The following is a 12,474-nucleotide window of genomic DNA, read 5'->3' on the forward strand; positions in this document are numbered from 1 at the left end:
AACAAACAAACAATTGCAGGGCAGCCCAGCTGTCTCCCGGCTGTGCTTTAGCACTGGGAGCACTACAATAGAACGGATAATGGGAGCTAATGGGAAACACACCAGCGCTCCACTTGGCTTCCCTGAAGGAGAATGCCTGGCCAGCAGCTCTCTGGAGGCTGAGATAATCCTGCCCTAGCTGTGTGTGCCTCCAAAGGGCACATAGCAGGTAGTGCATGCACTTCCATAGCTGAGATGGTCAGCAAGGGGAGGAGGCAGGAGTTTGCTTGGAAAGAGTGGACTCTTGTGTCAGAGTCTGCATCCTCTGGTGCTAATGCAGCCCTAGGAGAGAGTGAGCCAGCATGCAAAACCCAGGAGATACCAATCTACAGGAGTGTCCCCACCTTCCTTTCATCTCTGCTGCAGTGCCAAGGGCACCCACAAACTTTACACAGAGATAGATCAGCTCAAGAGCTGGTTTGGCACAACAGAGTGGGAGCTGGGGTTTCTCACAAGGACCACAAGCTGTGGGTTTGAGACTTGGAAATCCCATCCCCGTGGGTATTTTAGCACCTCTCAGAAGGATGTGATCTTGTTTCTAAACTGAATGCGGGGTACATGGTGCTGCCAACTGCATCTAGCTGGGTGCAGCATGACTGAGTTAATTTTACCAAAAATTGCTCCTAACATGAGAAATGGGAAAAAGGGAAAGCAGAGATCCTTTCTCTATTCACTCAAATTCTGTGCTATGAGCACATCTCCTTGTCACCCAATGCCCAGGAATGGGAATGTTCCAGTTCCTTGTCTTTCAGGCAAGTGGGGAGAGTTCAGATCAGTGCCAGGGCAGAAGGACAACTGTACAGAATCAGCACAGGATCCCATTCCTCTTTCCCCTGGGGTCCTCAATTAGCAATGGTTAATAGAGGGTGTCCAGCAAGGAGGATAAAACCAGGGGCATGTAGGTCAGTGTGTTGCTGGGTACTCTCCTTACCATGAGCCATCCGTAGTTCAGGAATTTCCTGAGATGTGGATCTCTGCATTTAATAGGATTTTCAAGTTTTTCCTAAACCCATTTTTGAGCCTGAGAAAATTTTGGGTATCCACAGCAACTTATGGCACTGTTCAGCTGTGTGAAGAAATATTTACTTTGTTCTGAATCTGTCACTCACTGTTTTCATTTGGTGCTTTTGTAGCTTAAATATTGGAAGAGGCAGCAGGCAGTCATTCCTCTTTCATTTTCTCCAAGTCACTCTCAGATAAACCCCTGCTGTGCCCCCTCTCAGGTTTCTGCTTCCCAAATTGAGGAGTGTTGGGCTTGTACAGAAACCATTTCATCCTTAACCAAGTCCCTGCCTCTCCTCTAGCCCTGCTGCAGAGGAGCAGCCATGGGGCTGCAGCTGCACCCTGGAGCTGCCTGGGAGCACGCTGGGTTTGTGATCTTGCTCTGGCTGCCAGCACTCTCTTGGATTTTTTTGATTGTGCTCAAGCTTGAGCTGATGCTTTTATTGAACACTGCAGCCTTGCTCTTGCTATCACTTGGCCCCCGTGACTCAGTTTCCCATTGGACTGGGGAGGGGATAAACATTGCTTACCCCATTTTTATGAATCCACACTGGCAGTCATGGCCAGGGATTTCCATGTTGTCCATCCCTGCAGAGTCTGCAGCCCGTGCAGCTGGGATGGGAGTTTGGGCTCCCATCTGTGCCCAGGGAAGCTTGTGGCTTCCTCCTTGGCATGGCAGAGGGGCTGCCTGGAGTGGGCACTGCCTGATGTGCCCTGGCCCTGTGTGCAGTGCCAGAGCCCGTGCCACAGCAGTCCCTGCTGCCCTTTCTCCATGCCCATCTCTGCAGTGCCAGTGCCATGGCAGTCCCTGCTGGAGCTGCCCTTCCCTGGCACAGCCGGGCTGTGTCCCCAATCCCAACGTCCCTGCCCGTCACGGGGCTGCTCTCATTTGTATGCTGGTCAAGCTGGCTTCCAATGACAATCCTAATTATGTTTGCCTTGTGTATGATGGAGGTTACATTTCTGACTGATTTTGCTGGGCTGGAGGTGTAATTGATTAATTTAGAGTTTAAGAAGGGAAAGAGGATTAAGGCGGAGGTGAGGCTGTGCTGCCAGACGCTGCATTGACTGCTTCACACTTTCACAGCTTCAGCTTTTGTTTGCCTGCAAACCAGCTTGTCTGAGCTCCCAAGTTGTTGTTTCTCGTGGCTCTGAGCTTGCTGGCAGCCAAGGATCCTGCTGGGAAGGGAGCTGCAGCTCTGGAGACATTCATGCACAAAGAGCTAGTGCAGGCTCCAGATTTAATTCCACTGTATCTAGGGGGCAAATGCACTTGGTTTGGCCATGAGCTTTTCATGTGGGAGCTCCATATCCCAAATACCTGCAAGCTCTGGACTGAACGAAGCAGCAGACCTGCAGAAGATCCATCTGTCCATGACAGTGCAGTTTTGGGGAAGAATTCCTCTTAATAACAACCAGTATTCAGTAGCAGCTCCATATCCCAAATACCTGCGAGCTCTGGGTTGAACGAAGCAGCAGACATGCAGAAGGTCCATCTGTCCATGACAGTGCAGTTTTGGGGAAGAATTCCTCCTAATAACAACCAATAAGGGGATTTCTTTCCTGAAACTGCAGAGCACGAGGAGATGGGGAGATACAAGATGAACACAGCATCAGCTGGGCTGTAGTCTTAGGGATTTCCTGCAGCATCAGTGCTGGTGGAAGCAGCTGCACTCAGGCAGTCACTGCTGGGGCTCTGTATTTGATGGAAAAATGGCAGCAATAACCCATGTAACATTCATTAGGTCTTAAACTTTTTGCTTCTTGCAGCTGAGGCTCTCTTTGCAGCCCACGAGGCCCTTGGTGGTGCTCTGGGTCTGAGGCAGTGATGTGTATTCAAAAGGACAGAGTTCTGCTATGTAATTATGGACACTGGTCTGCTCATTATTGCACAAATTAATCAAGTTCTTGCAGTGCCCATAAAAGCAGATTTGCTGGGCTGTTTATTGCCTGCATAGAGAATATTAACAACCTGTTACAGTGAAATTGTGAGCACAGGGAAGGTCACCAGTCTGCTCCAGTGACACATGGCATTTCCTTGATTTCTCAGCACAGGGGAATTCAGAGCTTCTGCTGCTTTCACAGTCAATCAGTTTGGGAACTGAGGATTTCTGTTACCTCCATTCTGGGAGCACACTGCATCCATTTCATTTAGATTCATTTCCCCTTGATTAAATTAAGGTGGGCTGTGAGGATGCTGTGAGGTTTGGACTGACAGCCCTGCTTTGAGCTGCTGCAGTGGCTGTGGTGCCTGGCAGCAAGGCAGGGCTGGAAGCACCACCAGAGATGTTCCTCACTGCTCTGGGAGCCCTGGGGCTGGCCAGACCCCCCTGTCCCAGGCAGGGAGGGAATCACACCCCTGCAATGTGGGGCGCATCTTCCAGCCCTGAGGGTGTGACCGTGCTCACAGGGGTCTGAGGGTGAGGGAAGAGATGAGGATCTGACTCCACGTTTCAGAAGGCTGATTTATTATTTTATGATATATATTTCATTAAAACTATAGTAAAAGAATTCTTCTATACTACTAGAAGAAAGGATTTCATTGGAAGGCTAGCTAAGAATAGAAAAAGAAGGAATGATAACAAAGGTTTGTGGCTCAGACTCTCTGTCCGAGCCAGCTGACCGTGACTGGCCATTAATTAATAACAACCACATGAGACCAATCACAGATGCACCTGTTGCATTCCACAGCAGCAGATAATCAATGTTTGCATTTTGTTCCTGAGGCCTTTCAGCTTCTCAGGAGGAAAAATCCCAAGGAAAGGATTTTTCATAAAATGTGTCTGTGACACTGTGGGGGCTTGCACAGGGTGGCAAGCTCTGGTGCTCTGGCACATGTAGCTTTTAAGAGGCAGAAATGTCTGATTTTACACTACATCCCTCTGGAATCCCCTTTATTTTTGTGTGTGTGTGTGTCATGAAAATATTTCTGAAGAGCTTTTAGAAAACCTGGCTTAGAAGCTCCTCATTTGAAAGCTAAGGGCTGGAGTTATGGTTTCATAAAAGAATTAAACCATCTTGGCTTCGAAGCTCCTCATTTGAAAGCTAAGGGCTGGAGTTATGGTTTCATAAAAGAATTAAACCATCTTAAGCCCCTGCAGGAGAGGCTGAAGGCAGCACCTGGTGCTGCTAAGCTCCTTTTGGAATTTGAAACCACTAAGTGCACAGATTATACTGGCTCTAAGCATCTTAGCAAGCAGCTCTAAACCACTGAGGGCAACCACAGGCCCTGGGGCAGTGGATGGACCAGGCAGGGAGGCCAGGCTGTGGAGTTTGAGCAGACACAGAGCATGGAAGTGCTGCTGGCTGGTTTGAGGGGTGCTCAGTGCTCCCATCACTGGCCCTGGCAGAAGGAAGCCAGTCCAGCCAGCACAGGACACATTAGATCACATCCTTCACATCATTAAACATCCTTCTGCTGAGGAGATGGCCTCCCTGACAAAGACTCTCATGTTCTGCAAAGGTCTCAGCACTTCTTAAAGTGTGTTTACAGTTCATGGAAGGCCTGGAAAAGCAACCAACTGGTTTTATTTCTGTTCAGTTTGACTGTTTTTTCTCTGTGACGGTGTTCACAGGGGTTCTTGGATGAGGGAAGAGACGAGGATCTGACTCCATGTTTCAGAAGGCTTGATTTATTATTTTATGATATATATTACATTAAAACTATGCTAAAAGAATAGAAGAAAAGGTTCTCATCAGAAGGCTAGCTAAGAATAGAATAGCAAAGAATGATAACAAAGGCTTGTGGCTCAGGTCTCTCTCTGACCCAGTTGGCTGTGATTGGCCATTAATTAGAAACAATTCTATGAGACCAATCACAGATGCACCTGTTGCATTCCACAGCAGCAGATAACCATTGTTTACATTTTGTTCCTGAGGCCTCTCAGCTTCTCAGGAAGAAAAATCCTAAGGAAAGGATTTTTCATAAAAGTTGTCTGCAATATTTCTCCATTTATATCCAAAGATAAAAAGACATCTCTTGTCTAAAAAAAACCCAAATGTTCAAAGAAGCAGAACTTGGAGTGGGAATTGAGGCATAAAAGCCCTTTTGGAGCATTTCCCTCTCTGCCCAGCAGCCTTTCAGGGCAGGTTGTTCCACACAGCGACCCAGCATTCAGATTTAGGTGGCTGAGCAGGAGCAGGCGTCCAGGCCTGTCACTGAGAGCCTGCTGTGGAAGGGGTTCTCTGCTGTTCTGTTCTTCTCAGCCTCTGGACCCTGGACTGGAGCTGTCCCCAGGACCTTGCATGGGTCTCTCTCCAGGTTTTTTCACCAGGGCCACCCACTCCTGCCTTTAGAAGGTAAAGCCAAACTGCCCTGCTTGACCATGGATGAATTTGGATTTTACACTGCAGGCATCTGAATTAATTTTTGCTCCCACCTACAACACCCTGAGGGATTCCCCCTGTGGGTTTGACCCAGGTGGTGCCTGGCCCCACTGCACTGCAGGGCAGTGCCAGGAGCAGCCACACAGGAAAGGGCAGTGCTGCTGGAAAAGCAAACAGGCTTTTCCTTGGAGACTGGTCTGTGTCATTAATACCTGGCATCACCCAGCTGCTCAGCACAAAAGCTCTTTTGGGCTTTGCCAGGCTCAGGTTTGGTTTGGATAACACCCGTGCGTGCCACTTGTGCCCTCCCAGTGCCCAGAGCTTGCTGCTCAGTGCACATCCCTGCACATGCCAGGGATGGAGCCGCTCCAGGCAGGCTCTCAGAGCCTGTGATCCTCACCAGAGGCACTAACTGGGTTAACCTTGAAATAAAGTGAATTTCTAATGGCACAACAGCACAGGCCAACATGCAAACCTGCACCTTGCCATCCCTTTTTTCTGTCACCACAGAAAGCACTTTGGCTTTTCCTGTGCTGACCACAGCAGTTCTTGTTTGCCTCAGCGCGTCAGCCCACGCTGTTCATGGGGAAGGAATTTCATCCACACCTTAAAGAAATTGAGGAAGATGAGGCTGGGAAGGCTCTGGGCTGCAGGTCCTGCCTCAGCGATTGCAGAGCTGAAAAGGAAGAAAACCAGGAGAAAGAGTGAGCTGCTTTAGAGGAGCTCCCTTGTGACAAATGCTTGGAGAGCAGTGACTAAGGACATCCCTCCTCTGCACATGATCCCACAGGACAAAGGACAGGTGCTGGTGCCACTCCTCAGAGCTGGCCTGAGCCCACAGGGACCACTGGTGGGGTCCCTGCCCTGGCTGCCTCTCTGCACACTCCGGGGATCAGGTGTTGTTTATTGTATTGTCCTGGGGGCTGATGGCCAAGGGGCAGCCACAGTGAAACAGGACAGACCCTCCCAGGGAGGATTGTCACCCTCCTTTTGATGCAGTTTGAACCAAACCAGGTATATTCAGTTTATATATTCAGTTTATGTATTCAGTTTTGACTGCCTTTTGATGCAGTTTGAGCAAACCAGGTATATTCAATTTGTATATTCAGTTTATATATTCAGTTTTGATTGACTTTTGATGCACTTTGAGCCAAAACAGGTATATTCAGTTAGTATATTCAATTTATATATTCAGTTTTGACTGACTTTTGATGCACTTTGAGCCAAACCAGGTATATTCAGTTTATATATTCAGTTTATATACTCAATTTTGACTGATTTTGGTGCAGTTTAAGCCCAACCAGGCATATTCAGTTCATACATTCAGTTTTGACTGCCTTTTGGCGTATTTTGAGCCCAGCCAGGTACACTCAGTGCCCTGAGCTTGGCGAGGAGCGGCAGATCCCGGCGCGGGGGCACGGATGCCACAGCCCTGCTGGGTTATGCAGCCTCCCCGCAGCCCTGGCGGCGCTTTGGCGGGACAGGATGGGATATGAGCGGGTGCAGCGGGGCAGTGACAGCGGGGACACCCCACGGAGGGGACAATGGGATGGCAATGCCATTCCACTGTCAGAGCCCCTCGGGCAGTGACAGAGGGGACAATGGGATGGCAATGCCATTCCACTGTCAGAGCCCCTCGGGCAGTGGGGACAGTGGGATGGCAATGCCATTCCCGTGTCAGAGCCCCTCGGGCAGAGGGGACAATGGGATGGCCGATGCCATTCCCGTGTCGGAGCCCCTCGGGCAGAGGGGACAATGGGATGGCCGATGCCATTCCCGTGTCGGAGCCCCTCGGGCAGAAGGGACAGTGGGATGGCAATGCCATTCCCGTATCAGGGCCCCTCGGGCAGAGGGGACAATGGAATGGCCGATGCCATTCCGGTGTCGGAGCCCCTCGGGCAGAGGGGACAGTGGGATGGCAATGCCATTCCCGTATCAGGGCCCCTCGGGCAGAGGGGACAATGGAATGGCCGATGCCATTCCGGTGTCGGAGCCCCTCGGGCAGAGGGGACAGTGGGATGGCAATGCCATTCCCGTGTCAGAGCCCCTCGGGCAGTGACAGAGGGGACAATGGGATGGCTGATGCCATTCCCGTGTCAGGGCCCCTCGGGCAGTGGGGACAGTGGGATGGCAATGCCATTCCCGTGTCAGGGCCCCTCGGGCGGCGGCAACGCCGGCTCCGGCAGCGCCTCCCGTCTGTGCCATCTAGTGCCCGGCGGCAGGAGCGGCGCGGAGCCGGGCTCTCACCGGCAGGACGCGGCCCGGCTGCCCCGAGCAGCGGCTCTGCCCTCCCGCGATGGAGCAGGAACCCTGAGATGCCGCCGCGCCGGCCCCGAGAGCGGCCCCAGGTAGGAGCGGGAGCGGGGCCGGGACGGGCGAGCGGAGCCGCGGCTCTGCCGGGCTGCAGGTGAGCTGGGCTGGGCGGGAGCGGCTCCGTGTGAGCTCCGGGCAGGGACACGGAGGCTGGAGCTCCTGGGAACCCCTCTGCTTTTCAGGCATTGTGCTCTGAGGCTGCACACGTGTTTTAAGGGATGAAAATAATGATCTCTGACTGGAATTCTCCGCTGCAGTTAGCTGTACTTGAGTGAGCACCCTAGACTGAAGACACTTTATTTTTTAGTGTGTTGTGCATAATCTTTGTTATGTCATTTCTTAGCTAAATTCCTTTTATTATTATTTTTTCAAAAGTTTCCATGGTTGTAGCTTGATTTGCCAGCTTTGATTCTTAACTCTGCCTCTGTCCTCTTTTCCCTTTTCAAAGGAATACTTTTCCTCTTTACAGACCCAGTTTCATTTATAAGCTTTAAGTAAGAGCCAGTGATTCAGGAGCTAACAAATTCTTGCTTCCTTCTTGCTGCATTTTTCCCCCAAATCTTTGTAAGAGATTTAATGGTGATGTAAGGAGCTTCTAACTCAAACCCAACAATATATATCTGTTTAATATATATCTTTGATAAACATATTGGTTATCAAAGCCTGGTATTACATATTTCTCTATATTGAATTTCATCAGCTATTATTTGCCCTGCTTCACAGATGTTTTTAAGTTTTGAAGTTTTCCACAACTTTTGCTAGCTCCATATGTTAACTTTATTATTTCATTACTGGATCACAAGTAAATATATTAATCATGCTGCCTGTGGCATCCATAGGACAACCCACTCAGCTCTTTCCACTTGAAGTTTTGATCATTCCTTCTTCTCTTGTAACTTTTATTGGATTAAAAATGATCACCTGGCAGCTGCTTCCTAGGATATCCTGTTGGTGATTTTAGGGAGTTAGTAGTTAAACTGAGCATATCCTTGTTCTTGGGATCACATCCAGCATCTGTGAGCTCTGCTCCTCTTCCCTTGTGAACCTGTCTGTGGCTTTGCCTCTCCAGGATTTATTGCACAGGCACATTGTGCTGCCTCTGGAATGTAACATTTCCTACTGATTTTATTTTTCCCTTGGTACCTAAGTAAGGCTGATTGCTTGGGAAGTCTTGGGAGCCTTTTCAGCTGTGAGAAGGTATCAGAGCCCCTTAGCACCTGGTAGGGGACTGGATGTAGAGAAAGCCTGGGGGTTTTGGAGTGGGCCTGCTTAGAGCTCTCCTGGCTCTGCTATTGATCTTGGCATGTTCCTGCTTTTGAAGGGACTGATCTTTGAAACCAGGCTCCAGGAAATCATTTAAGGATGTGTTTGCATCCTGCTGAGCACTGAAACTGTGAGGATTTCGGTGGGAAGGAAACTCATCTTGAAAGCGACACAGTCCTTATCTGCCTTCCCTAATTAGCACTCTGTCTTCCTGGGGGTGATACCCTCTACAGCATCCCCTTGGCAGCAGGAAGCAGTGCTGGGGTTAAATCCCCACTTGGCCAAGGCTTGCCTGTCCTGTGCCCTGTGATCTCTGTATGTGAGCTGCCTGAGCTGGGGCAGGTGCCTGCTGTGCTGTTTGCACACCTGGGGTGCCCTTCAGCCAAGGCACAGCTGGTTCAGCTCCTCACAGCTCTGTAAACTCTTTTATTGCTGTCTCTCAGTTTCTGGGGTTTCACACCTTCCCCTGTGTAACCCACTCCCAGGTCTGCTGTGGGCCACAGCCAGGCTTTAAAGTGTTTGGGTGCCAGCAAGAATCCATTCTGTGGTTTGTTCCCAGAGCTGCTTAATTTTAACAGGGAAGCCCAAAATCTCTGCTTTGCATGAAGGCAAATGGAGACTTGGACAGGTGATGTGATTTATTACAATAATTTGGCCCCAGAAACAGGAGAAAACCCTTTAACTCCCCACACCTCAGTGCTGTAACCCCAAGGCCACATGAAACCCTTGCAGCAGGGTCAGGGTGGGTGCCCAGCTGTAACTGGGGGGGTTTGGTGCAGGGGGATCCCCTCCCCTGTGCTGAGGAGGCCTCACCTTCATCATCATCATCTTCATCCTCTCTCGTGGCACGCAGGGCTGTGCTGGGCAGGGCTCAGCTCAGGAAGGGGCTGTGTGTGTGACAGCTGTGTCCCCAAACGTCCATCCCAGCTTTAATTACTCTGACACTGCTGCCTGGCTGTTATTAGCAGCTGAGAAAATCTGAGTGTGATTTTAATAAGCTGAGAGTAATGCAATTTGTCTTTTCTGTTGTACGAGATGCTTTGCAAATAAAAGCTGTAATTAAAAAGCACATGCACAGGGCAAGCAGCAACTGTGCTGTGGGTGTGTGGCTGCTCTGTGTGCAGCATGCCTGGCACATGGCCTGGCACAGGGTCCCCCTTTGGGACATCATGGGGTTCCTGAGAGAGTATAAAAGCTGCAGCATGTAAAAACTGCAGGATTTGCCTCAATTGTGCCTTTTACAAAAGGCTCTTCCCTGTCTTCACAGATGCCCTTTGATATGCTGTTGGTTTTTGATAAGAATAAGTCCCCTGGGTGTCATCCTCCCCATTGCTTTTCATCCCTGTCACTATTGTGTTTCTGTGTTCTCACCCAGGAGCCCAAATTAGCTCCAGGCTGGTGGGATCCCTGTGGCAGAGGCCAGTGGGGCAGCCAGGGTGGCATGGGGGGAGCCAGGAAGCCTTTTCAAGAGCAGCCAGCTTTTCTGAGAGCCTCAGATGTGAGCAGGCAGACCAGGCCCTGGACCCTGCCTCTCTTTCCTGCTCCTTCCTGCTCTCTTTAAAAAAATCCATATCTATAAAAGGATAATCTCTTTTATCTAGTCTTCTCTCTCTGCACAATTCTGTCCTGCCCTGCTGGAGTTCAAGGTTCGTTTCTGGCAGTGGGAGCTCTCACAAGGAAGCAGCCCTGTTAAACCCCAAGGTCTGTTTTCTGTTTTTCTGGCTGTGGGAGCTCTCACAAGGAAGCAGCCCTGTTGAACCCCAAGGTCTGGCTCCCACAAACCCCTGTGACACGTCAGGCTGACCTCAATGCAAGGTGTTCCCCTTCCTCAGTGCTCTGGGGCAATGTGTGGGTACAAGGTGGGAGGCAGAGGCACAGCAGAAAATGGTTATACCCACAGCATGAGGGCCAGAGCTGTTGGCTGGGCCTCTGATGCTGTGGGTATAACCATTTATACGGTTATAAATATAACCATGTTCCATAAAGCAATGTTCCCAGAGTAGGAACATTGCTCCAGCCTGGGGAAGCCCTTTTGCCTCTCTCTGCTGGGGAAGGTGAGCTCCTTTCCCATGGAAGGCCACTCTACCCCTGCAAAAGTCCATTTGTGCCTGGTTGCTGTGGCTCTGCAAGTTTAGGAGGTGTGAGTGCTTGTAGTGGGAGACACCCTGATCTGTGGGAGTGCATTGCCCGTGGCATCCCATGCTCTGCCATTTCTGCCCTCTCTTCAGGGGTTCAAGGGGCTCAGGTGGACAGAGGGGGTTTAGGCAGCTTTGTGCTGTGCCATGCAGGTGGCACTGGCTCGTTCTGCCAGCTAAATGCAGCCCTGGCACGTTGGGCAAGCAAACCAAGCCTTCCCCAGGGATCAGGGGGAACGTGGCAGAGCATCTGTGGGTGCCAGAGGCAGTGGGAATGGGAACAGCTGTGGAAAAGCACCAGGATGTGCCCCATGCCAGCCCAGAGAGGCTGAGCAGCCCCTGTATGGGGGAGAGAGAGGGGGAGAGCTGCTGGGGCTGAGCCCCTGTGCATGGCTGTGTGTCCAGCAGGGCTGTGTGTCCATCCCCTGTGTGTCCATCCCTGTGTGTCCATCCATGTGTGTCCATCCCTGTGTGTCCATCCCCTGTGTGTCCATCCCTGTGTGTCCATCCCCTGTGTGTCCATCCCCTGTGTGTCCAGCAGGGCTGTGTGTCCAGCTCCCGTGTGTCCAGCAGGGCTGTGTGTCCATCCCCCGTGTGTCCATCCCTGTGTGTCCATCCATGTGTGTCCATCCCTGTGTGTCCATCCCCTGTGTGTCCATCCCTGTGTGTCCATCCCCTGTGTGTCCATCCCCTGTGTGTCCAGCAGGGCTGTGTGTCCAGCTCCCGTGTGTCCAGCAGGGCTGTGTGTCCATCCCCCGTGTGTCCAGCCCCCGTGTGTCCATCCCCGTGTGTCCATCCCTGTGTGTCCATCCCCTGTGTGTCCATCCCCTGTGTGTCCAGCAGGGCTGTGTGTCCATCCCCCGTGTGTCCATCCCCGTGTGTCCATCCCCCGTGTGTCCATCCCCGTGTGTCCATCCCCTGTGTGTCCATCCCCTGTGTGTCCATCCCCTGTGTGTCCATCCCTGTGTGTCCATCCCCGTGTGTCCATCCCCTGTATGTCCATCCCCTGTGTGTCCATCCCTGTGTGTCCATCCCTGTGTGTCCATCCCTGTGTGTCCATCCCCTGTGTGTCCATCCCTGTGTGTCCATCCCCTGTGTGTCCATCCCCTGTGTGTCTAGCAGGACTGTGTGTCCATCCCCGTGTGTCCAGCCCCGTGTGTCCATCCCCTGTGTGTCCATCCCCGTGTGTCCATCCCTGTGTGTCCATCCCCCGTGTGTCCATCCCTGTGTGTCCATCCCCCGTGTGTCCATCCCTGTGTGTCCATCCCCTGTGTGTCCATCCCTGTGTGTCCATCCCTGTGTGTCCATCCCTGTGTGTCCATCCCCTGTGTGTCCAGCCCCCGTGTGTCCAGCCCCTGTGTGTCCATCCCTGTGTGTCCATCCCTGTGTGTCCAGC

The 12,474-nt window shown here is 51.4% G+C and overlaps 1 protein-coding gene across 5 annotated transcripts in view; it reads left to right on the forward strand.

Moving 5' to 3' along the window:
* The window catches only part of GGT1 (gamma-glutamyltransferase 1), a 58,029-nt gene that overhangs the window by 17,249 nt on the left and 28,306 nt on the right, over positions 1–12,474 (forward strand). Inside the window, exon 1 of one of the 5 annotated variants that reach the window (XM_064726750.1) lies at positions 7,597–7,715. The exons of 1 other annotated variant lie outside the window; for it this stretch is intronic. Coding sequence is in view for 1 of the 4 variants with exons in the window: in XM_064726745.1 (XP_064582815.1) it covers positions 7,683–7,774 (92 nt within the window). In the remaining 3 variants the exon portion in view is untranslated. Of the gene's footprint in view, positions 1–7,596; positions 7,775–12,474 lie in introns of those variants that run through there. 3 more of the 5 variants (XM_064726745.1, XM_064726753.1, XM_064726752.1) reach the window with 3 other exon arrangements.

This window comes from Zonotrichia leucophrys, chromosome 15 (genome assembly GCF_028769735.1).
Source record: "Zonotrichia leucophrys gambelii isolate GWCS_2022_RI chromosome 15, RI_Zleu_2.0, whole genome shotgun sequence".
In the NCBI taxonomy this organism is placed as follows: domain Eukaryota; kingdom Metazoa; phylum Chordata; class Aves; order Passeriformes; family Passerellidae; genus Zonotrichia; species Zonotrichia leucophrys.